A 26447-nucleotide genomic window follows, 5' to 3' on the forward strand; every position below is an offset into this window, starting at 1 on the left:
CTGTTTTCAAGGTTGATTTAGGAATTGTTTTCTTAATTTTGAGACATTTTTATAAACACCAGAAGAGTAGTGTGCAACCTGCCAAGTACTGGTGTTTGGAGGTAGCCAAATGTCCCCAGGCTCCAGATTTAAAGAAAAACTTAGTCAAGGAGTCCACCTCTTCTCTCTTACTAATGCAAGCTTGTGGATGCTTCGAAATCAGGAAGGTGAGACAGATTGCCTAAACCCACGTACGATGGAGGTGTGACAGTGATCTGAAGTGTTCTGCCAAGACTCATCTTGTCTGGGTATCTGTGAGGAACGGAACCTTTGACTAACAATAATGACAGTAATTACATCAATAGCATCTTACAGAATACCCAAGAGTTTCACAGTCTTTCTATTAGCCCTGGCGTTTGATCTTTAGATCAACTTCTGAGCTTTGTTTCATGGTGCTCTATTTTATAATCCTCAGGGAAGCCACCTAGCTTATCCGATGTGCATAGACGACGCTTTGTGAGGCAAATGTCAAATCCACACTTGACTTCCAGGTCGGTACTATGTTCTCCTAGTACCACTGGCTACCAAACATTCTGAAGAGGTTCTTGTCCTTCACAGCCCCGGGTACTGTGTTTTGATCACCTGAAGGCATTGCATTGCTACCTCCCACAATGTCCTTCTCTGTTCCTGTGATTGCTGTGTGAAAAGAATGTGCCTCTTCCTTCTCTTGGATGATCTGGAATCCTCAGTTTACCACCCACCCACATTTTTTGACAACTACAGTATTACTCCTCTTAGGGGCATTTTTCCTGCCTACCAATATAATTTACTTACTTCTACATTGTCCCTGGTGGCTATAGTAGAACTCTATACCTTCCCTTAAGTCTTCAAACATCTGGAGACCATTAGGCTATGGTTCTCTTTAGCCACTGCTGAACAAAGCACCTTCCACAGAGTCTCAGAGGTGTCTGATGGTGTTTGGTGTTGGTCAGTCTTTCCTGTATCCAATTAGAGACTAAAAGAGACATATCTGAGAAAAATAAAATTATCAGCAACTTAGAACCGACATAACAATGAATGAGGACTACAAAATGTTGGGTGTAGTGAGGGCCTGGATAGAGAATATTTCTGTTCTTATTTTAGTATTTTATAAATTGCCACTTTAATACTGTAGCTTCCTCCTTTATTGGAATAAAAAAATCTTTGAAACTATAGAAATATATACCATCATAGTTTTAGAATTATTCTTTGATTCCTTTATTCTAATGGCGTCATCTTGTCCCCTGTAGATTACGGTCTTTGGTCAAGCAGTTGGAACGAGGGGAGGCCTCTGTGGTGGATCTGAAGAAGAACCTGGAATATGCGGCGACCGTGCTTGAATCTGTATATATCGATGAAACAAGGTAAGTTAGAAAAGAGGCTAAGAAAGTAATGCTGGATTTTCTGTCCAGCAGTCCCTCACCCCCAGGGCACGTCTGGGGTGTGTGGTTCATATCGCTGACTCTGAAACATTAGTTTCTGTGTATAGAAAAGAACTGAGCAGTTGCTCCATGAACTAGGAATTACCAACAGAACTTGCTGCATGCATAGTAAAACGGTGTCAGTGCAGAAACGGCAACTGTTAAAACCCTGGAAAGATGTATAGTCCCACGGTGAGGGCTGCATACTCACTGTATCAGTCCACAATGTGTCTTTGAATCCATCATCTGTGTCAGCATTTAGAGGTTCCTGCAGTGACCAAGTCCCCAGCATTCCTCCTTCAGCAAACATTTCCTCTTGAATAATACACGTACTAGAACAATTGCAGGCAAATAGATTTTTGAAAGAAACAGAACTGCTTTCCTTTTGGAAACCTTTGAAATGTCAACTGTGAAAGTCTAGTCAGACAGGCTGCTCAGTGTTTGTGATAGTTTGCTTCACCAAACCCAAATCAGGGAGGATTTCACTACAGTCTACGGGTTGTTTGGCTTATTTTTTTTAAATGATGCAATTCATTACTAATTTCAGAAACTTGATACCACAGTTTCTTCTCCCTTTGCCTAAGTGAATATATCTAAACACATGACAACGGAAAACGTCTTTATATTAATGGTCACTTTTACTGCTTGTTTTAAATAGGGCTTCACTAAATGATGGTCCATAATTTTGGTTCTATTATAACTACTTTTGTTCCTTTCTAGTGCTTTGACTGAGTAAGTTAGGTAAATCAGAAAAGCACATGAACAAATGGCTTAAGTCTCTGGGATTCGAACAAAGAACTGCATGCACTGTTTTGGGAAGTTTCCTTGAATTCAGAAGTTCATATTTCTCTTACCTCCTGTTGAATTAAAGGAGCATCCATTGGCATTCCTTAAAATCACTGCTTCAGAGTACTCTGTTGTTGTGATCTGTGCAACGTTTTTCAGTCTTTAGGTATTTCACCCAATGCTGTCCCTGGTTGGGTCTTAGCTTCTTACACATTTTTATACTTGTGTCTTTGGAGGACGGGCCAGTTCTAATTTACTCAAAAGAGACATCCCTGTGAACTGTCACAGGCCTTGCCAAAGCACTGCTGTCTCTCTGCCTGTGTGTGTCCCATTTGACATCACGTTTTTGTGCCTGTATTTCAGGTTGGGTGTAGAAGGGCAGCTGTTTCAAACAGAGACTTCTCGATTGAGATTCAGTCTCTGGCTGTGTGCTTTACTTCCAGGCGACTTCTGGACACAGAGGACGAGCTTAGTGACATTCAGTCAGACGCTGTGCCTTCTGAGGTCCGAGACTGGCTGGCCTCCACCTTCACGCGACAGATGGGGATGATGCTTAGGAGAAGCGATGAGAAGCCCCGGTTCAAGACCATCGTCCATGCAGTGCAAGCTGGGATATTTGTGGAGAGGTAAAGGTGAAACCCATTGTTACTCAAGGGCCAAACCAGCAAGAGGAACTCCAGGTGCTAGGACTCCAAGCTTTTCTTTAATGTAGATTTGATATGCTATTAAAGAACCCAAATTTCTGAGTAGAAACAGGTATTCTAATCTCCATGACACCATTAGGACCAGTTTTTTTCCCTTTGCTCGAAATCCTCATCTTAAGGTTTAGATTAAGCTCAGCCTCATTTTTAAAGTCAGAAATCATCTAATCTATGTTTTTCAAATACATAGATATCATCAGAACAAACCGGTAGGTGTTTTGAGGTCAGTGACCCAGGGAGGACAGTTTATTTAAGGGATATGAGTCCCCTGATGTAATGATATTTCATTTGTATTTTAATGAATAAACTTGCCTGAATACCAGAGAGTAAAACACCCCACTGGTCAGCCTTACAGACAATGGTAACACACACCTTTAATCCCAGTAGCCACACTAGTTTGCCATAGAAACTGGTTGGTGCATGCCTTTAATCCCAGTGGTGCATGCCTTTAATCCCAGTGGTGCATGCCTTTAATCCCTGTGGTGCATGCCTTTAATCCGAGCCCTATAGAGGATTATAAAGCCGGGGAAGATAGCTCTCAGCTATCATTCTGAGATTTCTAGAGGCAGGATCACCATTTTGGACTGAGGTCAAGATAAGAACCAGTAAGTCTGGCTGCTTTGCTTTTGGATCTTCAGGTTGAACCCCTATTTCTCTCTCTGAGTTTTTATTAATCGTGCTTCACCCTGTGACATAGTTTGCCAGCTTTTTGACACTGAATTCTTCCCTACGAGAAATAGGATTGTTTCTTCTACTATTCCCTACTACACAGTTACACATTATAGAAATTCCATGGTAGTGATTTCAAAGTTTACCTGGGATATTTACTTGCTCTCAGAAGTACTTCCGATGGGTTGTCTACACACATTCTCTGTTCACTATCAAGTACAATACCGTACCTCGATTCTCATCCTGCAACCAGTGCTGGCTGAGCCCATCCTCCCTTTCAGTTATTTAGTGTCCAGTTTGGGGCACATAAACTTAATTCAGTTTTGGTTCCAGTGCCTTGTGTGTTTGAGATTGTCTTCATTTCTTTTTAACTCATCACTAAGGAAAGGCACTAGAGTGACTTTGGAATTTAAAGTTCCGTGGGTCACCAGAAGACCTGAGTGTTCATAATTGTCAATATGTGTGCAGATCTGTGAAGGGCTAACTATCAGTTGTAAGTGATCACATTTTGTGTTCTCCTCCATCTTTGCCAGAATGTATAGGCGGACATCAAACATGGTTGGGTTGAGCTATCCGCCAGCTGTTATTGACGCATTAAAGGTAAGACCGATGAAAAGAATTATGGGATGCACGAAAGCAAATGCAGAGTGCAGCTAAATTTGTTCTTAGGAAACAATATTTCGTTTCTGTACTTTTCCATTATTCTTACCTTAATCTTTCATTTCTGTTTTCTTATCTGTTCTAATAGTATTACTATGTGCTCAGTCTTTAATCTCCAATTTTTTTTCTTCCAAATTAAATCTGTGTGGATTTTGGTTTAACAGAGTAATCCGCCATGATGAGATTCGTGTAGCAGTAGCCACCAGAGATAAGGTGCATTACAACTAATGTATTTAAACTTAGGAAGAAACTTGTTGCTTGTAATTGTGTCAATACTTGATTGTCCACTCCAAGTCCATTTAATAAGATTAAAAAAAAAAGACTCAGAAAATTGTAAAAAAAATAAAATAAAATAAAATCGTAGTTAATCAGAGATTAGAGTTGAGGCTTAGGCAGTGTTCCCAGCACATGGCACAGGCTCAGGAACATTTTATTACAGGATTGCTTACTCCAGAGCCCTCGTCCCTAGAGACATTCTGCTATTTTCCCAAGACCTGCACAGAGCCAGGTGCTCCATGGGAAGTCATTCAAGCATGGTTTTATTTTAAGAAGGCTGAACCCTGCACAACACCCAATCAAACGCACTGGAGGTTATGTAGATGACTTCTATAGGCCCCACACAGAAGTGTCCTTGAGGCAGGCTGGGATGGAGTCAGATTCCAGGCTCTGGAATGTTCCTGGTCTATGTTGGTTGCAGGGTGGGGTTGGCTAAGGCCCAGTGGTCTTGTGCTAATTGATAGTTGGTACTGTATGAACTTCGCACGCATCCCTTTGTGCGCTATCACCATGACATTCTGACTGCTGCTATTGTCTTTCTCTGAAACATGCAAGAAGTGCACTCTGATGAAGTTTTCAGAAGATACATTACCCATTTGTGGAAGTAGCGGGTGGGCAGTGCTTCTTAAATAGTTTAATGTAAGAAGCATGCCCAAAGGGGATGCTGTGACTGTATGCTCATGGCGTTCCCTTTTGTTCAGAGACAGTCACGTGGCTGTGTTTATAGGATTCACTTTTCTCTTTGTACTGACTGTTTCTCCTCCTCCTTGCATCTTAAGAGCAGGAAGGACACTGGGAGGAGTCGCCTGCCCCCATGCAGATGGCCAGCCCATCAGTTTAGTTTACTGTGATGTTTCCCAGCTCGCCCACCCGCAGAACTTCTTCATGAGACCTGCTAATGCCACAGCAAAATTGCCATTGATTTTCATAATTGAACTGAAACACTCAATGTAAATCTCAGGAGCATTAGAAGCCTGTTTAAACCTTTCCTACCTTTGTCGTAAACACAAACACAAGTGGATTCCCTGATACTGGGCTGTTTATGAGAGTTTATCTTCCAAATTGAAGTTTCTTTTCTACAAATAACTGAAAACTAAAATGTGGACCAACCTGTTATGTGGATAAACTGTTGTTTGCCACTGAAGGAAGGGAGACTTAAGGAGTCTTCATGGTCATTCTGAGACAAAGACACTTGGGTTAGTCAGAGCAGGAATTGGTTAGCTCCAAATGACTACCCTCCCCATGTCTGCTGATCTGTATGTTAAGGTCACAGCTTTTGCCCTTGACCCACTTCCTGTTGATCAAGAGCGTTCAAGTCCTGTCTACTAAGTAGTGTCTTTCTGGTTTTCTGCCCTCGCCTTTGATCACCAGAGGACTGAAGTGGGCTGGAGAGCAAGGACGTGGGCTCTCTTTTCCTTCTTTGTACCTACTGGGGAAAAGGTTATTTGCACTGAGCTGCTGGCATTTATATAGAAATCACAACTGATTTCCTCTAGTACAGAAAAATTTCTCAAAGACTGAGAGAATTCTGTTCACTAAAATAACCGTGGTGGCACGTCATGTTAACTTTTGCAGTTAATGTAAGAACATGGCATAAAATGACATCTAAGTAAGAGAATAATTAACAACTGCTCATTGTAAGTTTTAAGTGGGCTGTGTGTTACTTTTGGTACTGCTCTACTTGGTGCATATTGCCTTCTAATTTCACTTTATCTCTAGCCTTTGGGGTCGCATTCTAGAGACACAGAAGCGATCTGTTCTTCAGAAGAGTGGCTGTCCTGTGACTCAGGACCAACCCCTTGGATAATTTTTAAATGAGAAGAAATAAGCAGTTTCCTTAGGCCATGCTAATCTGGATGGTCTCCATCTCTCTTGACCGGAATTATTCCTGGTAAAATCTGGTAAAAGTGACAGCGTGTTTAAGGCACTTAAATTGGGTGCTCATTAAAATGCAACTTCCAGACTCAGGATCATTCAGAGGCCTACAGCATCCTCAGTATTTTCAGCGAGTCCCTAAGTAGCTCGGAAGAAGAATGAAGTTCAAGAATAACAGTTAAGATTTCCTTGAAGTGAAGGCACAGAGAGAACACCCACTCTCCACTCATTTCCTGGGGCTCTCAGTATCCTCCTCAGGACTGGACCAGACAGTGGCTGTGACTCATAGGAATCCAATAATAGAACTCAAACAAAGTTCCAGGTTGTGGGTAAATTTTGGTGTCTATGCTCTGAGTCCTCACTGGGTTATTAGAGGATGTGGCCTGGGTCACAGTGGGGTTTCACTGGGCTTACAAGGGTCGTCGGTAGGCAGTGAGGTGACATGATAGATTTCCCATGAGATTATTAAGTAGTTCTGTTACTGTGTGACTCTGGACCCTTTGTCTCTCCCAGCTGTTGTGTGACTCTGGACCCTTTGTCTCTCCCAGGTGTTGTGTGACTCTGGACCCTTTGTCTCTCCCAGCTGTTGTGTGACTCTGGACCCTTTGTCTCTCCCAGCTGTTGTGTGACTCTGGACCCTTTGTCTCTCCCAGGCTGGCATGTGTTCTGTAACTCTGGGGGAAATATAACTTTTTCTAGAGTTGGGAGATTTGAGGACTGTGGATTAACATTTCACCTCACAGTTTTAATTATTTTTGTGGAAGCATAATTATTGCTAAAGGAATTGAATTTACCACTAAACTTAAATTTTTTTTAACCTTATATGTTTGCTTTTATGTGACTTTGCCTCCATGGAAGAATTCCCAGTTATCTTGAGCTGAACATGATGGATGGAAGGGTTGGGTGTGACAGGAGCGCAGGAATGGGATTACAGGATCATTTTAGGATACCCCGAGTCCTCTGTGCTGATAGTTTTTGATGCCACAGGCACCAACCCCTAGCCTTCATCTACATGATCTCTCATGGGTCCTCGTTATCAAGAGAATGTCAATATATGACCTGTAACTACAGAAGGAATACCCATGGTGTGACGAGGATACTAAATGCCTGTCGGTTTAACTGTGATTTAAGCACACATTTGTTTGTTATGTCTACAAGTGGCTGGTGTTACTGTGTCAAAAGCACAGAAGAGGATGTTTACGTGTATTCTGGAGCAAGTATTTGTGAACAAATACAAAATTCATGATGGCAAATAAGTTGCATGTCCAGTTCACCTTTTACATTTGCTTCTTTCACTGAAGTATTAGAGCAATAGGGAAAAATCTGTCACCAGATTTGTGGCTCCAGAGAGCATGTTTTCTGTTCTTAAAGTGGATGTTTTCTCTTTGGTTACATCTTGGCCGTTGAAGTTGAAGTGGCATTCCATTTTTGTCTTCAATATCATACATGCTTCTGAACACTTTGGAGTGAGTTAAGAATGTCAAGTCTGGGCTCGGAAGATGTCCTTACACAGTATGTTAGCGGGTGGGAGAGTGTCTGGAGATGTGCCCCACCGGGTTTGCACTCAGCCTAGAGGGGCATCAGCGGGGAAGGCATGTGTGTTCCCATCCCATTCATGTCCTAAGTGTGTGCTTCCAACAGGCCTTTGAGGAATTGGGTATCTCTCCATTTCTTTATCTGTGAAGGGTAATTAGTCATACCACCAGTCATGATGCCTGTCAATATTTCTTCGAAATAATAAAGTTCCTTGGTATTTTTTTAAACAGTAAGTATTTTTGTAGCACCACACTAGATGTTTACTGAGAGTTCTTTAGAGTCTTGGGCTACATAGTCGCAGGCGTGAGCTACCAAAAGACTCAAATGTGGATAGATTAACCGTTGAATAGGTGATGTGAACTAATAGTGCGTTCTCCCTGCTCTGTCCTGCAGGATGTGGACAAATGGTCCTTCGATGTGTTTTCCCTCAACGAGGCCAGTGGAGATCACGCACTGAAATTCATTTTCTATGAATTACTCACACGCTATGACCTGATCAGCCGTTTTAAGGTCAGCACCTCATTAAAAAGATACACTGCGTACATTTATCTATCCTTCTGTGACTTCTATGCCAAGACCAAGGGGATCCTTCTAAGTACATAGGGCACTGCTGTGGGCAACTGTGGACATCATCCCAGTGGGCCTGCCATAGGTGCTGCCCCCAGGGGACATTTCATCTCACTGCATCCTGAGTGTGTGCACTATGGACCACTCTTGGCTGGGATGTAGTATTGGAGACAGAGCGAGCTCAGCAGCTTCCATAAACTTTTCTCACAACATGCCACATTCAGACAAAACTCCCACTCCTCCATGACAGATCATTGGTGTTTCACAGCCGCCCTGCTTCAGATTAATTCTTTGCCTTAAACAGAGAGAATGGATGGATCATCTCCAGGGTCAGCCTCTCAGTCACCACACTGCACAGCCTTTTCAAGTCAGGCAGGTTCTCAAGGGAACCTCTGTCCAGTTGATCTCCCAGACTTCAAGCATCAGATGGATGGGATGTGTCTCTAGAAAATGCAGGTTGTTTTACACAAAAATATTTATGTCTCCAGATAGAGTAAGTCTTTATCACGTTCGTAAGGGCTATATTGAAGCTCATGCTTTCTATTTAAGAAAAATGAACATATACTATGCAGTATATTTAATATGATAAAACATAAAGGACACACAAAAAACTTAGGTTATACAATGATTTTGAGACAGATGTAAGTTGCCACTGGTGTGACTTCCTCAAAGTCACACTCTTAGAAAGAGGTCACTATATGTATTAGAAATATGGTGAAGCGCAGTGTGGTAGTGTGTTTGGGAAGGGAACAGGCTATGTCTTTTTATCACCAAATAGTCTATTATTGGTGGTTTGCAGTTTGGAAAGCCTTCTTTTGCAAGTGAAATGTTACAAATAGTTAAAAAAAATTCATAAACTATAGTAATTCACAGTGCTATTTATAAGTTTCTCAACATGGTTTATGACATTGGTCATGTATAGTGTCTCTTTTGTCTTGGAATTGGAGGAAAAGACTAAAAACAGATAAAGTACAAAGAAATACAGAGCTTTAGTAATCACTGATAACGAATGGGGTTGCCTATGTGTACATCAAAAACCACTGGTTTGCATTTTAAACAAAATATCTTTGAGATGAATCTGTATAGTTTGGTTGCCTGAACTGGGAACAAAACCAGTTTGTGAGACTGACTGTTCTTCAACCAGGGACCTGGTCTTAGACTTTCAAAGCATCTGACAGTTTCACAGGGAATTTTATTAACTGCTAAACATTTTTGCTCCTCATGTGATCTACAAAAGCCCCCAAATGAGCAAAGTGGGGACCTTAATATTTCTCTTAAGGTAAGTCTGCCCTTTAGTGAGTGAAGCTTTCTCTTCTCTTTCAGATCCCCATTTCTGCGCTTGTCTCATTTGTGGAGGCCCTGGAAGTAGGGTACAGCAAGCACAAAAATCCTTACCACAACCTGATGCATGCCGCTGACGTCACGCAGACTGTGCATTACCTTCTCTATAAGACAGGAGTAGCAGTAAGTATAGGCGGGGACACACATCTGTGTTGGAGGGCGTCCCGGAGGTGATGAGGATAAGCCCAGGATGAATGAATGCTTTGTGAATACCCTATTTCCCAGGACCACTGTGGAGAGCTTTGGGGTATTCTGATGTGTTCTCATAATCATGATGAAAAGTCTTGGGGTTCTCTGAGTGCTCCCTTGATCTTTATGGAGAGTGCTCTGAAGTGTCCCCCTGTTCACTGTGGAGAGCCTTGGGGTTCTCTTAAATGTTCTTCTTGGGCCCAGTGAAATAGAAAATGACCAATTAAGGAATAATTACAAGAGCTAAACATATATTTCCACATGTAGAATGAAGATTTTTGACCCTTTGCAATAGTCAATTAAAAATAGTATTCACATATTCTGAAGTTATAGTCAGTAGATTCATCAACCATTGCTCCAACTCATGTTTGGCTTAACCTGCTTGGTCTTTTTCAGAAGCACTCTGGTTATTCACATGTTATGTATTTTTTAAAGCTAAAGGTTTTTAGTCATTTGAAATATTATTATAGTTCTGTTTTTCAGCTCTTTAGATGGTTTTTGATGTCTTTAATCCATTTGATGTACTAGCTTGTTCGAGTTGATTGTGCCTTTGACTTCTTACATTTTTATTATTTGTTTGTTTGTTTATAGTGCATGGGTGGGGGATTCTTGTACTACAACACACATACAGATGTCAGAGGACAATTTGTAGCAGTCAGTTCTCTCCTCCTACCTTGCGGAGGCCAGGGATTGAACTCAGATTTTCTGGCTTGTCATGAAGCACCTTGGTCCACCCACACCCAACCAGCACCTTTGTCTTCTTTACCTCCATAAGCCATCAGTTTTTAATATGCTTAGATGTTGGTGGCAAAAGAAAACAAATGAACAAACAAATAAAATAGCTTTAACTGAGATTGCCTTAAGAAGACTTATAGGAATTTGTTTTCCACTTCTATTTGAACTTATTGGAAACTGAATTTATCCCCATGCCGTATATTTAGTTTCCACAGTATGCTCTGGGGTATCCTTTTCTTCTGCGAAGTCCCCTCCTATGGCTTAGGAACAGGTTGTCCCTTCTCAGTGAGTATCATCTTGGTGTGGCATGGGTTAACTGAACCATGAACACTGTATTTTTGGCTCACATTTTTTGATCTGAATATATTCAGCTACAAGGGAATCTGCATCTACACCTGCTCTCTGCACATTCAACAAAAATTGAGTGCTGTTTTTGTGTCAATGACCTTAAATCCAGCCCCACTGTTTGAACTGAGCACAGCTTCTGACCCCACCAGTATGGGATTCTGGGACTTCTCTGCAGACTGACACTGAGTATTTTTCTACAAATCTCAGGGAATAAGATATGCTATTTTAAAAGTTTAAAATACTGAGAAAGTTTGGAAATATTAAAGTCAGTCCTTAGAAAAACTTAAGCAAACCAGTCATGGGAATGGCACACACAGCTCCTTTAGAATGGCATCTTGAAAATGCGGATAGCATTTTTGATATGCACGCACTTGATGGACTGGGAAGATTCGTGTGCATTTTAAAAGCGAAAACAAAGATTTGAATTTCATAATTTGTATGATTTTCTGGTTTAAGAGAGTGGCAATCTGTTTTTACAGGTCTCTCTATGCCACTCATAGGAAGAACTAAGATTTAAATTGCAGCAAATCAACCACAAACCCAGCACATACCTGTCTTTCCTGTTGATTGGCTCAGTAGAGTAGCTCAGTGCATTCAACTTAGAACACAGTTGGCTTGTGTATCAGATGGCTTGATATACGCCATCTAAATCCCTGCTTAGTTACTAACCGATATGGTAACCTGTGATGAAGTACTTCTCTGTGCCCAGATTTCCTCTCATCTGCAATGTGAGAAAGATTTTACCTTGAAGATGACCAGGAGTAAAATTTCAAAAATATTGACATTATCCTTCTTTCAACTTAGGAAGTATTACTACTGGATTATTGTGGAATTTTCCCCAAACTCATCATCATGTTTTAGTTTTGATTAAAAGGCTCATTTTGGAAAAAAAGAATAATATTTAAGAAGCCATCTCAAAATTATAGAAATGTTATAGAGGGGACTCATTTTATAAGACAAAGAGTTTCTACCAAAACTCAGACCAAAAGCCGTATTAAGCGATAATCCCATGAAAACATGGAATAAAACATAATTATCCACACCAAAAGAGCCCCATGAAGACCTGGAATGATGCTGAGGTGGTTGCATGAATACAAACCTGTGAAGACACGGGTTGGTGAAGAAGCATCCACACTGAGGCCCAGGAAGATGTGGACTGTTGCAGGCATGTCTAGTGAAGATAGACTCATGAACACACAGACTGACACACTAAGACAACACTAAACATTTTCCTACAGAGCCCATGGATACAATATGCTATTTTAAAAGGATAAAATGCTGAGAAAATTTGCAAGAGCTGTTTGTGTACCAGAAATTAATAAGTATGATGTAAAAAGTACATTCTCAGCAGTTTAATAAATGTATGATTATCTGTAAAGAACTTCAACACCGAAAAAAGGAAAACTATAAAACTCAAAGAACTCAAAACTAATGATTAAATGAGTAGATATGTGTGTTGTGCTTTAAATGGGAAACTGTTCTGTTGTTTGAATGGCAATTTTTATCAAAATAATAAATACTAATTCAATTTTCAAAAAATTAATGTATAACCTAATAACTCTGAAATCCATACAAAATGTGTATGTTTCTGTTAGAACAGGTAGTTTTGAAAAGGAATAGTATATAACAAGAAGGTAGTTTTTATCTTCCTAACACTAAAACATCGACAAACACATAATACAGAATGGGTGATTTTTAATGATAAAAATGACAAATACATCGATGGAATTTCAGTTTCAAACCATACACATTCAAAGATTTATGGATCACTTGCTATGAGCTGGGAACTCTGTTAAACTACTACAGTGATGGGATTGGGTGGCGAGGACTTTGAGAAGCAATGGGGTAATAGAGACAAAGCTCCCACATGGGATTGGTGTCTTTAAGAAGGAGACCCAGAATTCCCTTTTGCTTCCTTCCTGGCCCTTTGCTTTTCTACTAAGTGTACAGCTTTGCCCTTCCTCTATTTTTTAACTTTAATTTTTTTTGTTTATTTTACATACCAATCACAGTCCCCCCCCGCACCTCTCCCCACCCCACCCATGGGGAGTCAGCAAAGCCTGAAGCTGCCATTTGGTGTAGACTGAATAGAGAGCCCTTAGCTCCTCCTGCCTTCATCTCCCAGTTCTGAGTTTGCAGGAATGTTCAGCTATGTCCAGCTTCAATAGCACTTCCTTTGCCAAAAAGACATCCAAAACTTTTATTACATTGCATGCATGTGCATGTATACGTGTGTTAGGAATATCTATACTTCTTTACATTTCTAATGTGAATGAATGAATTCTTCTATCATGTGAACATAAGAATCCATCGTATATGCTTATCATTTGGAACTACTGACTAAAAGTTCTGAATTATAAATTTCTATACAAATCAAGTTAAACATATTTAATTCAAAGTTAAGCTTAAATATGCAGCCAGTCAAGCCAAAATCATACTTCAGTGAATCATACTTCAGTCTAAATATATATGTATATTTTCTCCATCTACAACAGATTGTCATCCTCCTACCATCTTGACAAATTTCCTATTTTTATTTGCAAACATTATTAACTGTCTACTGTACATATATGTATGTATGTCTTGCAGTACTGGGGATTGAGCCTAGGGCCTCCCACATCTCTGTTAAGAGTTCTTCAACAGAGCTCCTCCGACTCCATCTGACTTTTTAGACTTTTTTGTTTTGTTTTTATTGAGCTATATATTTTTCTTTACTGCCCTCCCTTCCTTCCCTTTCTCCTTCTGCCCTTTCCCATGGTCCCCATGCTCCCAATTTACTCAGCAGATCTTGCCTTTTCTATTTCCCATGTAGATTAGAACCATGTATGTCTCTTAGGGTCCTCTTTGTTGTCTAGGTTCTCTGGGATTATGAATTGTAGGCTGGTTTTTCTTCTTTCTATTTTTTCTTTCTTTCTTTTATTGCCTTTTTTTGACTTCTCTCTTTATATGATGGCTAATCTCAGGTACTTGTCTAGCAATTATCTTAGTTTAGGTTTTCATTTGCTGTGAAGAAACACCATGACCATAGCAACTCCTATAAAGGAAATCATTTAATTGGGGTGGTTTGCTTACAGTTTCAGTGGTTCAGTCCATTATCATTATGGCGGGGAACATGGAGGCCAGCAGGTAGGTGTGGTGCTGGAACTGAGATTGCTACATCTTACAAAAAGCAGGAAGTCAACTGAAACACTGAATGATATCCTGAGCACAGGAAACCTCAAAGCCAGCTCCCACAGTGACACATTTCCTCCCACAAGGCCATACTCACTTCAACAAAGCCATGCCTTCTAATAGGGACACTCCCTGTGAGATTATGAGGTCAATTACATTCAAATTACCACACTAATGGAAAGCTAACACAAAGAATTACTACAAATTGTCTTCTTAAATGTCTATACAAATGTACTTTGGCTATTTGTACAAATGTGCAATAGATTGCAATTTTCTGTAAATCAGTGGTTTTCAGTCTGGGGAAACTGATACTACCCCTACAAAATGAGTTTTTACGGTATTTTGTTATGGTGACCGTAGCAAAATATTACAGTGACATAGCAAAGCTGACCCCAGATCTGATTTTTTTAATGTTTTCTAATATTCATTTTTTGAAATAAATTTATGCATATGAATGTTTGTGTGTCCATATACACACCTGTACATGCCTACTGCCCAGGAACTTTAGAAGAGGGCTTTGGATTCCTGGGAACCAGAGTAGCAAAGAACTGTGAACTGCCATGTGGGTGCTAAGACCTGAACCTGTCCCTCTACATAAGTATCAAGTATTCGTAAACAGTGAGCCAGTCTCCCTAGTTCCCCAGGTGTGACGCCAATGACCATACATTTAGGTATTTGGCTATCATTCTGCAATATCCTTGGTGAAAAAGAACTCTTTGGACCTCAGAACCCTCAGGGGTGTATACTTGAACATAATAATGTAGAGCAAATTAAAGCAGAGGCAGACTAGTGCTCAGAGCTCATCTCGTCAATGTGTTTTTAGTCCCTATTATGCACAGTATCCTGTGCAATATAAACCTGAATCAAGCAGCTTCATCAACTCTAAAGAAACTCTCTGAAGCATTTATGCTAATGCAAGTTATCCTTGGAATCAACGGTATAGCAGTCAATGACATATTGTGCTCAGTTATTTGTAGCATGTGCATATAGGCACAGGTGTTTGTGTGTGTGGGGGGGGCAGGTGCATGTATGTGTATGAGCATGTGAAGGACTGAAGACAACCTCAGATGTCCTTCATTGGGCCCCTCTACCTTGTCTTTGAAAGAGAATTTCTTAGTTGCCTAGAGCTTACCAATTAGGCTAAACTGGCTGGCCAGTGAACCCTTAGGACCTGCATGTTTCTATCTCCCTAGCCGTGGGATCACAGCCACATAAACGGAAACTGAGCATTTGTTTCCAGCTGCCCAGACCCAAATATTCACACAAAAATCTATATTAATTACAACACTATTTGGCCAATGGCTCAGGCATATTTCTAGCTAGTTCTTACATCTTAAATTAACCCATTTCTACTAATCTATATATCATCATGAGGCTGTGGCCTGCTGCTAAGGTTCTGGCATCTTTCTCCTTTGGCAGTTGCAGGGCATCTCCCTGACTCTGCCTTCTTTTCCTCCGTATTTTTGTTTGAACTTCTGCCCTACTATATTCTGCCCTACTATAGGTCAAAGAAGATTATTTATTAACCAATGGTAATAAAACATATTCACAGAACATAGAGGGGAATCCCACATCATTTCCCTTTTCTGTCTAAATTAAAAGAAAGGTTTTTAACTTTAACAAAGTAAAATTACAAATAACAAAATAAAGATCAAGCAACAATTACAGTTATAATATTTGTCAATCTAAAGTTTTATATCTACTTTATCTTTTACTATAACTAAGGAAAACTCTATCTATCTTCAACTCCATCAAAGACCCCAGAAGGATATAATATTACCTAAGTAAATAGGATGTGCATTTTAAGCAACATCTAAAGTTCTAGAATTGACAGAGACATCTCACTACTTGGACAGGCCCTCAAAGTTCTTCTGTCACATTGGGACATCTGTTTTCAGCCTACAGGCCCATAGTACCCAGCAGGTTCTGGCGTCTTTCTCCTTCATCAGCTACAGACATCTCCCTGACCTTGCCTTCTTTCTCTCTGAATCTTTGGACTTCCTGCCTAGCTCTATTCTGCTCTGCCATAGGCCAAAGCGGCTTCTTTATTGACCAATGTTAATAAAACATATTCACAGCATACAGAGGGAAATCCCACAATCACAGCCACCACACCTGACTTTTCACATGGGTGCTAGGAATGGAACTTGGGTCTTTATGTTTGTATGACACTTTATCTACTCATCTGTCTTCTCATGAGTCACCCCTTCTTTGTGTGTGTGCGTGTGTGTGTGCACGTGCGCACGCATATGATGTTCTTCAACCATCTTTTTGTGGTGATTTCTGAAGGCATCAGAACAGTATTGTAAAATAGAAACTGCTGTTCCCACAGCAACATCGCAGCTTACTTAGGGTGATGTATCCTGTAGCAGTGGAAAAGGGCCCACCCGTGTCCATTTCCTTCAGATTTCCTCTGTTGTATACGGTTGCCCTCACTCACCCACATACCTAAGCACACGGTTTGCCTTTCTGAGCCACAGGTGTCACATCCAAAATATTACCACATCCGGGTGTCAAAACCACTCTGTCGGCGAATGAAGCCGTGTCACACCAATTTGGAAGACGGGGAAATGTCACAGTCAGATAATCCTACAACAGAATGCCCGTGGAACTTAAGTTTCTGATCGCTTATCTTCTGACACAAAACCTTAGCACTCACAGTTATTAAGTGGGAAAATACAAATGAATTTGAGCCCCATTAAAATATGAATCTCAGTTTTCCTCAGAGTGGCTTCTTCTGCCTTCTCCATCTTTCCTTTACCAAGGATGCTCTCTGATACGACCCAGGAAGTATTTGGCTCTTGACTCTGTGTTTGGTGGCCATATGTAATCCATTGTTCTCTTGGCTGTAACTTCTTTTTATCCATGTCTGCTGCACATTCAGTTATTTACCTGTACTGTAAGGACTTTTCCTCCCTGTCTCTACTCGAACAAAGATTCTTCCTGGAGTGCTGGGCTGGCTCTAGACTCTCAGGGATATAAACATCACTGCCCGTGGAGTCAGTTCATATTCCTCACTCACTCTGGCTTTCAATGCCAGATATTTGAGGTTCCTGTCTTCCCTGATTCCCACTGCAGTCCAGGAACTCATTCCATTGCTCAAGATGGACAGGCGCTTCTGAAAATGCCCTCCTCCACTCCATGCTCTCCTTGGCACCATCAGCAAGGCTTGTTTTTGTGAAACTGTTTCAAGCCCCTCCTGTTTCCTTCCCAGATATCATTTTCCCCCTTCTCCTCCCTAAGCCTGTATGCACACTGATCACCTCAAGGATTGGGTTTTACAATGGGCTTCAAAGGTACAGTTTAGTTTTTGCTGTATGCCTGTTGGATCCCTTGCTGTTTGGGTTTATTAGAAGCTAGGTGATAACTAAGAGTACCTGTTAGTGTGTTTGGGCAGGAAGGAAGTGTGCCTGATATTTGTAATGTGGGAACTATTCCTTTGCAGGCTTTCTGATGCTTAGACTCCTGATGTTTTGTGACTTGGATTTGTTTAGGCTCTTTGCTAACTCCTAGCTACCATCTTATTTTAAAACGTGATATTGACTTTGTATAGGACTAGAACAAGATTTGTATACAGGGAATTGTTCAAAAGCAGATTAGTAATAATATCATATTAAGAAAGAAAACACACCAATATGGCCACGTGCAGAGGTGCAAGCCTGTAATTCTAGCACTCAGGAGGCTAAGAAAAAGAGGATTTCTGTGAGATCGGGGTAAGACTGGACTACATACTGAGTTTTGAGCTAGCATGTTCTATAAGACCCTTTATCAAAAAAAGAGGAAGAATAGGTTTTATATATGTGAAGAATATCAAGAAGAGATGTCATAGAATTTTATACATACATAAGTTTATCCAAAATTAAATGAATATAGAATATAAACAAAGGAAATTTAATCTACAGATGATAGGTGAGAGTTCTGGAAAATAAATTATATGGCTTGTCATGTGAACAACTGTGTGACCTGGGTGGATCTTGAGTTTCCTCTGGTCTCATTTTCTCATTCTGTGGGAATAGCAGCTACACAGCTAGTTCCTTTATGAACACGTGAAAGGTATGTGGGTTTCTACATTTAAAAAGAGGCAGCCGAGTGGTGGGGGTGCACAGCTTTAATCTTTAATTAGAAAGCAGAGGCAGGTAGATCTTTGTGAGGTCGAGGCCAGCCTGGTCTATAAGAGTTAGCTCTAAGACAGGCCCCAAAATTACAGAGAAACTCTGTCTCGAAAAACAAAACAAAAAAACAGACAAACAAGTGGTTAAGAGCACAAGCTGCTCTTCCAGAGGATCTAAGTTCAAATCCCAGCAATCGTGTGATGGCTCACAATCTCTGTTACTCCAGTTCCAGGGGATCTGGTGGCTTCTCCTTACTTCAGTGGGCAGTACATACATGTAGCACACAGACACACATGTAGGCAAGACACCTGTATGCTCAGTTAGAATTGGGTTTTCATAGTAGTGAAGGTGGGGGTGAAGGGCTTCTGAGGTTTAGGACCCACCCCTGATTGGCTGACTTTTGTCTAGGGGTGTCTTGGTGAGTGTGTTCTGGCAGGTGGTCCTATCTACAGCGGTTGAAATGTTAGGCATTTCCTTTAGATGGTCCGTTTTTGGGTGGTGTTCAGGTAATCTTGGGACTGATTCAGGGTAAACTACTGAGCCCCAGGCCTCTTGTTAAAATTTATCGATGGCTGAGTCCTACTCTGGCTGGTGATAATGGTTGGAAGTAAAGAACTTCCTTTGGGTGGCCTGCCCAGACTTAGCTTATCATGGCTGGCTCCCACACTTGATATTGTGTTAAAACTTTTAATTACTTCTTTATAAATGAGAGAGGGTATTGCATTGAATTTTTCCCAGGGGAGGGGGAGGGACAGGAAAAGGAAAGGAAAGAGAGGTAAGAATTTTATTTTGAAGTGAGAGGGCTATTTGATGAGGACATTTTCAGTTCTTCATGTTCACTGTTGCTGTCTTTCTGGAATGTCAGATCAGAGTAATAGTTCTTCCAACCTTGAGTGTTGTGGTCAAACTACAAGTTCACAGTCTCCTCAATGAGGAAAAGCCCCCATTACTTCTATGTATAAAAAAGCTTGTTTGACAACAGCCAGCAACTGTAGGGTAGAAGGTAGCAGGGTGAGTATGCTGTCAGCATGCTCCTCCCCGTGAGCAAGAGACAATTACCTGATTGCTGTGAATCTATCTTCCTTGCAGAACTGGCTGACAGAACTGGAGATCTTTGCCATAATCTTCTCGGCTGCCATCCACGACTATGAACACACTGGAACTACCAACAATTTCCACATTCAGACACGGTGAGGCAGTTGAAATGTTTGCAGGGCAGGCATGAGGAGGCAGGGATATAATTTTAGATGTCAGCGAGTTGTGCGTTTGTCACTTCACTTTTATGTGGTTGCTCTATTTTGAATTTTGAAAAGATTAACTTATAAACAAGAGAGGAGCCTGGGCGACTTCATTGAACACACGGCGTTTCAAAAACCACCTGCTGCTATTTCTCATATTTTATTCAGATCTAAAGTGGCTCTTCCTTTCTTCACTATTATAATGTTCACCTGTTATTTATGTATGGCCTGTGCTCCTCTACCTGTTTCTAACAGGTGTGGCACAGGCTTCATAGAGCCCCAGATGTCATGCACATGACATCATGAAATTCATACAACCATTGGAGGGCTTCTGTCAAACTAACAATTTGGATCCCGAGCATCCTGATAAATACAAGGTCACAATCACTTACAGAACTGATGTGGGCCGTGAGAGGTCATCAATGATGCAGACACAAAGCCAGGAAACAACAGAAACACCATGTGATTCCCACACTCATCTGATTGTCACTCCCTGGCCACTTCTCATGTCCCAGCTCAGAAGCCATGATTCACTCCTCCCACTCAGCCTCAACCTCTCATGCTAAGGATCTGATCCCAACAGCAAACCAAAGTTTACTTCCTCCTGGGCCACCAATGGGCTGCTTGCCAAAGAGCATCACATAGAGCTGTTGACTGTTGGCATCCCCTCCTACAAGGAGGGGCAGGGAGGGTCACTGGATCCCTCCCTGAGTATCCAACCGTTGCTCCCAGCCAGTTGTATGAATTCTGCCCTAGCTGCGTGGGTCTCAGGAAGGGGCGGTGTATATGGTTGTATTAGAAGACTATGGGAAAGAGGATCCATCTATGTAGTTAAGGGAAGCCTTCCCCATGCTGGGTGCCAACCTTCTAGTGTAGCTTCTTTGGGGTCAGCCACGTTCCTACTTGCAAACCCTTGTCCATCTGGACCGGAACGGTCCAGACAGACCAGACTGTTCTAGACTGGACCAGACAGGACCGGACTGGTTTCAACCAGACCAGACTGGTTCATGACACACATGACAAATATGCACATGACACACACGACAAATATGGCACACAGATAAACGCATGACACACAAACATGTGACAAATATGGCACACATGACAGATATGACACACTTGACAAATATGGCATGCATGACGAATGTGGCGCGCGTGACAAGGGGATGAGGTGGGAACTGCTGGCTAACAGACAAGAATCTTGGTGTACCCTGAAAAGCTGCTTGTGTGTGTTGGGGTATGAGTATACTCTTATGTATTGGTGTGTATGGATCCACATGGAGGCACGAGGTGAACCTCAGATGCCATGCTTCTGGTACCGTATACATTGTTATTTGAAAGAGAATCTCTTATTGCCGTGAAGCTCAGTTCAGCTGGGGTGGCCGATCCTCCAGGTTCCTCCCACACAAACATCGTCCCTGGCTTTTGCTGTGTTTTGTGGTTTGGTTGGTTGGCTGACGTGGGAGTCCCCACTGTGTGCTGTGAACACCATTGGTGAATAAAGACACTGTCCTGGCCTGTGATAGGGTAGAATAGATCTAGGTGGGGAAAACTATAATGACTGCTGGGAAAAAAGGAGGCAGAGTCAGAGAAAAGCCATGGAGCTGCTGCCAGAAACGCTAAAACTTTGCTGGTAGGCCACGACCTTGTGGTGATGCACAGATTAATAGAAATTAAGGTGTAAGATTTAGCTAATGAGAAACTAGAACTAATGGGCCAAACAGTGATTTAACTGATACACTTTCCATGTGGTTATTTTGGGAGTTTGGGTGGCCAGGCAGTTGGGAAACAAACAAGAGGCTCATACAACAGTTGGCTTTGCTTTTTTATGACAGAATTTCTCTATGTAGCCCTGGACATCTTGAATCTCTCTTTGTAGATCAGGCTGGCCTTGAACTCACAGAGATCCACCTGCCTCTGCCGAGGCAGAGATTAAAGACATGTGCCATCACTGTCTGACTCACACCTGGATTTTTAATGTGACTTTAGAGGATCAAATTCAGTTCGTTTTGTTTGCTGAGCACTTTTCTGAGCAGGCCTCTGCCCAGCCCCACAAAGGCTGTTCCCCGATCCCTGTGACTGCAAGGCCCAGAGCACCAGCCTCATTTGTCCGCAGAAGCTGCGGCTGCTGTTTGCTGCCATCATGGATACGTCCTCCCAGACCCTCCAGGCGGGCACACACGTCCCCTGGAGTGTGGATCAGGTGCTGGCAATGACACGTCCCTCTGGCCTCTCTTGGGTAGATGGCCTATGCTCTGGGTTCAGGGCACTGACCATTGGCCTGCACCGTCCAGTTCTCTGGACCTTGAAGTGGTCTCCGTTTACATGCTGCCTTGATAGCATGCACCTCAGCTTCTTATAAACATTTAGGGATCTTCTCGGTTATTTATTTTCATTTACCTTTAGGAAAAAATAAAATCGCTGTTCCATGTCCTTGCACACGCTAAGTGCATGTGAGCAGGAGCCCAGAGTTGCTGGTGCTGAAAATCGACATGCCATTTAGGCCGCAACCTGAAGGAGTTTGTGTGTCTCTCTGCACAGGTCGGATCCAGCTATCTTGTACAATGACAGATCTGTACTGGAGAACCACCACTTGAGTGCAGCCTACCGCCTTCTGCAGGATGACGAGGAGATGAATATTCTGGTCAACCTCTCAAAGGATGACTGGAGGTAATGTGAGAAGGCAGTTTGGAACACGCTGCTGCTGAGGAAGTAGCCACTGCGCAAACTCCACACCACTCTCTCACATAGGGTGCCCCAAAGCTTGCTCACTTGGCTTTTCACATCTCTATAAAGATCGGAGGCTTCATTTCTATCTTCATTTTGTTTGGTATTTTCTCATTTTCTTTGGACACAATTTTGTTAGAAAAAGGTAAGTGATATTCATTTTCCTTCCTGGTGTGATCTTTAGCTTCCTTTGTTCTTTCTGTCTCCAGCTGGGGCAGAGCTGCTGACACAGTCAGGGTCTGAACCTCTGGGGCCTGGATAAGGCAGACCAATCAGTTCACCCTGGACCATATCCATACACAAACATAGAAATCCTTGTGCATCTTTAACCCTGAATTGTTGGTGGTTATATGTAAAGTAACAGAAATAATAGAATTGGCTTAAACCATTTGAGTATGCCCTCTGATTAATACATTATAAAATTGAGTGACTCAAACTACATAGGTGAATTAATGTAAACTCTATAAATTAGTCCCTTGAAATTAGTTTAGTGAAGTCTGTGCACTCACCATCTGTATTAGAGTTTCTATTGCTTTGCAGAGACACCAGGACCACAGCAACCCTTACAAAGGAAAACATTTGATTGAGGTAGCAGATTGCAGTTTCTGAGGTTCAGTCCATTATCTTTATGACAGAGAGCGTGGTGGAGTGCAGGTAGACATGGTGCTGGAGAGGGAGCTGAGAATTCTGCATCCTGCACAGGCAACAGGAAGTGGTCTCAGACAATGGGTGTGACTTGAACATATATGAGACCTGAAAGCCTACCTCCACAGTGATACATTTCCTCCAACAAGGCTGTATCTCCTAGTAGTGCTTTCTTTCAAACCACATGTTCCATTCCTTGGCCCCCAAAAGGGTTGAAGCCCTATAATAATGCAAAAATACTTTCAGTCCAACTCCAAAACTCCCCATAGTCTATAATTGCCTTAAACTTATTGAAAAATCTAAGGTTCCAAGTCTCTTCTGAGATTCATGAAATCTCTTAATTGTAACTCCCTGTAAAATCGAAATAATAAAACAGATCATATACTTCCAATATGTAATGACATCAGCTATTCATTACCATTCTAAAACGTAAGGAAGGAGCATAGTAAGGAAATACTGGACCAAAGCAAGACTGAAAACCAGCTGGGCAAACTCTAAACTCTGCACCTGCAAGTCTTAAGTCAAAACGCTCTTCAGATCTCTACCTCTTTTAGTTTTATGGGCTGCAACATATTTCTCTCTCCCGGGCTGGTTCTACTCGCGGTTAACAGCTTTCCTTAGCAGGTGTCCCAGGACATGGCATCACCAACATCTTAAGGTCTCCAAGGCAATCCAAACTTCAACATCACAGCTTCACACAATGGCCTTTCTCTTCAGGGTCACCCTGACACTCCTGGCCTCAGCGGCATTTCTTAATCATGGAGGCAAATTCCATGGCCCCTTTCTTCTGTCCTTGACTCTAAAACCAGAACCATGTGACTGAAGCTACTAAGTTCTACTGCTTGCTGGGACTGGAACACGGCCCCCCTAGTTCAATTATATCTTTATTTGCTCTCTGTTTTCCATGATTTCCTTCACTGCCTAAGCTTGGCTGTCCTGAACCTTTCTCTGTAGACCAGGCTGACCTCAAACTCAGAGATCCTCCAGCCTCTGCCTCTAGAGTGCGAGGACTAAGGGCATGTACCACCACACCTGACTCTAAACTTTTTTTTTAATTTCTTTTCATAAATTGGAAATTTAGTTGGGTGGGATCTTGCCATAAGGTCACTACTCCCTTTATTCCATTTCTTAATTGTATCTCCTTGAACTCAGAACATAGCTCCATTCTGTCTCCTGGTGCTCTTTTCTGCTTAAATTTTACTCTTTATAATTTTCCCTGCTCAGTTTACTCCTTTTTTATAAATCTTCATTATTACCATTAATAACCACACAACACAGTCTATACTATGCTGTTTCCTCTGCCAATGGAATTAATCCAAAAATCCTCTCCTTCACCCCAGGCAGATTCTTCAGACAAGGGCAAAAGGCAGCCAATTCATCGAAATATCATAAGTACAATCTCTAGGCAACATACTAAAATTCTTCTCTGAAACCTCTTAAGCCAGCTCCTTCCTCACCAGTTCAAATCATTCTCAGCACTATTTTCTTCTGTGTTCCTACTAGTGTGGCCCAATAAGTAGTGTTTAAAGCATTCCACTGCTTTCCTAACCCAAAATACCAAAGTCCATATTACTTCATACTGAAATATCAGACCCATTACAACAATACCCAAGTCCCTGGTACCAACTTCTAACTTAGTTAATATTCACATTGCTGCAAAAAGACTGTGACCACAGCAACTTCTGTAAAGAAAAACATTTAGTGGGATGGCTTTAAGATCAGAGGTTTAGTTCATTATCAGCATGGTAGGACATGGCTCTATGCAGGCAAACATGTTGATGGAACTGAGAGTCTTACACCTTGACTTGCAGGCAGCAGGAAGTGGTCTGAGACACTGGATGTGTCTTGAGCACATATGAGACCTGAAAGCCCGCCTCCACAGTTGACACTTCCTCCAAAAAGACCAAACTTACTCCAACAAGGCCATATCTCCAAATATTGCCACTTCCTTTGAGGCCACTTCTTTCAAACCACCACACAACCTATATCTGTGCCTCTTGCCACTGTTATTTTCTTTGAGATTTACCTCACAGGAAATAAAATATTGAAGGGAACAAAAAAATCATATACCTGAGATATCAGAACATTTTGTTGGAAAATTTTATATAAATACAGTAACTATGGGAAGCTAGAATAAGAACAGCAAACTCAGTGTAGACAGAAAGGCAGAAATAACAATCTTACTTAAGAAACCCTTAAAATTACAGACAACAGAAAAAAGAATTAACGACATTAAAATCTACTTCTTTGAAAAGAACAACAAAATTGGTAAGTTTCTAACTTGGCTGAGCTAGAACATATATTGCCACTCTCTACATATTTCAAATATATAAGAAAATATTGCAATATTATTTCATCATGCTTGGCAACTTTGATTAAATAAATAAATACTTTGTAAAAATACAACTTTAAAATCTCACAAAAATAAAACAGATAATTTTAATATTCCTCTATCTATTAAAACAGTTGAGTTTGCCATCAAAAATTTTTATACCAAGAAACTTCCACTTGGATATTATCTCTAACAAAGTCTTTGAAACACCAGCAAGAGATCATCACAATGTTAGGCCAATTTTCTGTAAAATATTGAAAGAAGAAATCACTTTCTAATTTGCCTCATGAGACATAACTTTAAGCTCTATGCTTTTATACAACTATCACAAAAATAAATCTTAGGGTCTAGTAAACCCCATGAACATAAATGCATAAATCCTTGTTAAATATCAACATTTAAAATCTTATGCAAAAAGTTTGATTTGGATAGTGTGATTAATTTTGCATCAACTCAACTTGGCCACAGTGAGCCTTTGATTTTTTTTTTAAAACATTCAAGATCTTTCCATGAGTCTGTTTGTAGTTGAAGCCACTTAGAAAGGAGTAGACTCAGTAAAGCAGACTGTCATTCCTAATATTAGCAGGCATCATACAAGGAGCTAAGGGTTAGACAAATACTATAGAAGGTTCACCATTCCCCAAATAAGATCAAATTCTCTCCACCTGAGTTTGAACTGAAACCGTCTTCCTGAATCTTGAGTCTGTTGGCTTTTGGCTGGAGTATATCATTTGGCCCTACAGGTCCAGAGCTTGCTGACTGCCCCTGCTGACCTTGGTTTTGTCAACCTCCATAAGTCTGTGAGTTAACTCCAGGGCTGGAGATTTAGGTTGATTGGTTGAGTGCTTGCCTATCATGCGTGAAGCCCTGAGTTTGATCACTAGTACTGTATACAACTGGACTTGTAGAACATACCTGTAACTTGTAGAACAGCACTGGGAAAAATGGAGACACAAGGATTAGAATTTCAAGGTCACCTACTCCTCACATAGAGAAGTCACAGTCAGTCTTGGGTACATATATGGTCATTATAAAATTATATATATATATATTATATCTGCAAAGAATTTATCCCAAGACTGCACGGTTGATTTGGCACT

At 41.3% G+C, this 26447-nt stretch overlaps 1 protein-coding gene across 9 annotated transcripts in view; it reads left to right on the forward strand.

The window, feature by feature from the left end:
* Positions 1 to 26447, forward strand: part of Pde1c (phosphodiesterase 1C) — a 445757-nt gene that overhangs the window by 327413 nt on the left and 91897 nt on the right. For all 9 annotated transcript variants that reach the window (XR_007233288.3, XR_007233289.3, XM_048440405.3 and 6 more), the window contains 7 exons: positions 1269 to 1382; positions 2669 to 2851; positions 4129 to 4195; positions 8336 to 8452; positions 9833 to 9973; positions 19495 to 19595; positions 22185 to 22313. Coding sequence is in view for 7 of the 9 variants with exons in the window: in XM_048440405.3 (XP_048296362.3) it covers positions 1269 to 1382; positions 2669 to 2851; positions 4129 to 4195; positions 8336 to 8452; positions 9833 to 9973; positions 19495 to 19595; positions 22185 to 22313 (852 nt within the window). In the remaining 2 variants the exon portion in view is untranslated. The remainder of the gene's footprint in view (positions 1 to 1268; positions 1383 to 2668; positions 2852 to 4128; positions 4196 to 8335; positions 8453 to 9832; positions 9974 to 19494; positions 19596 to 22184; positions 22314 to 26447) is intronic.

Source organism: Myodes glareolus, chromosome 6 (assembly GCF_982192425.1).
Source record: "Myodes glareolus chromosome 6, mMyoGla1.1, whole genome shotgun sequence".
Taxonomy (NCBI): Eukaryota; Metazoa; Chordata; class Mammalia; order Rodentia; family Cricetidae; genus Myodes; species Myodes glareolus.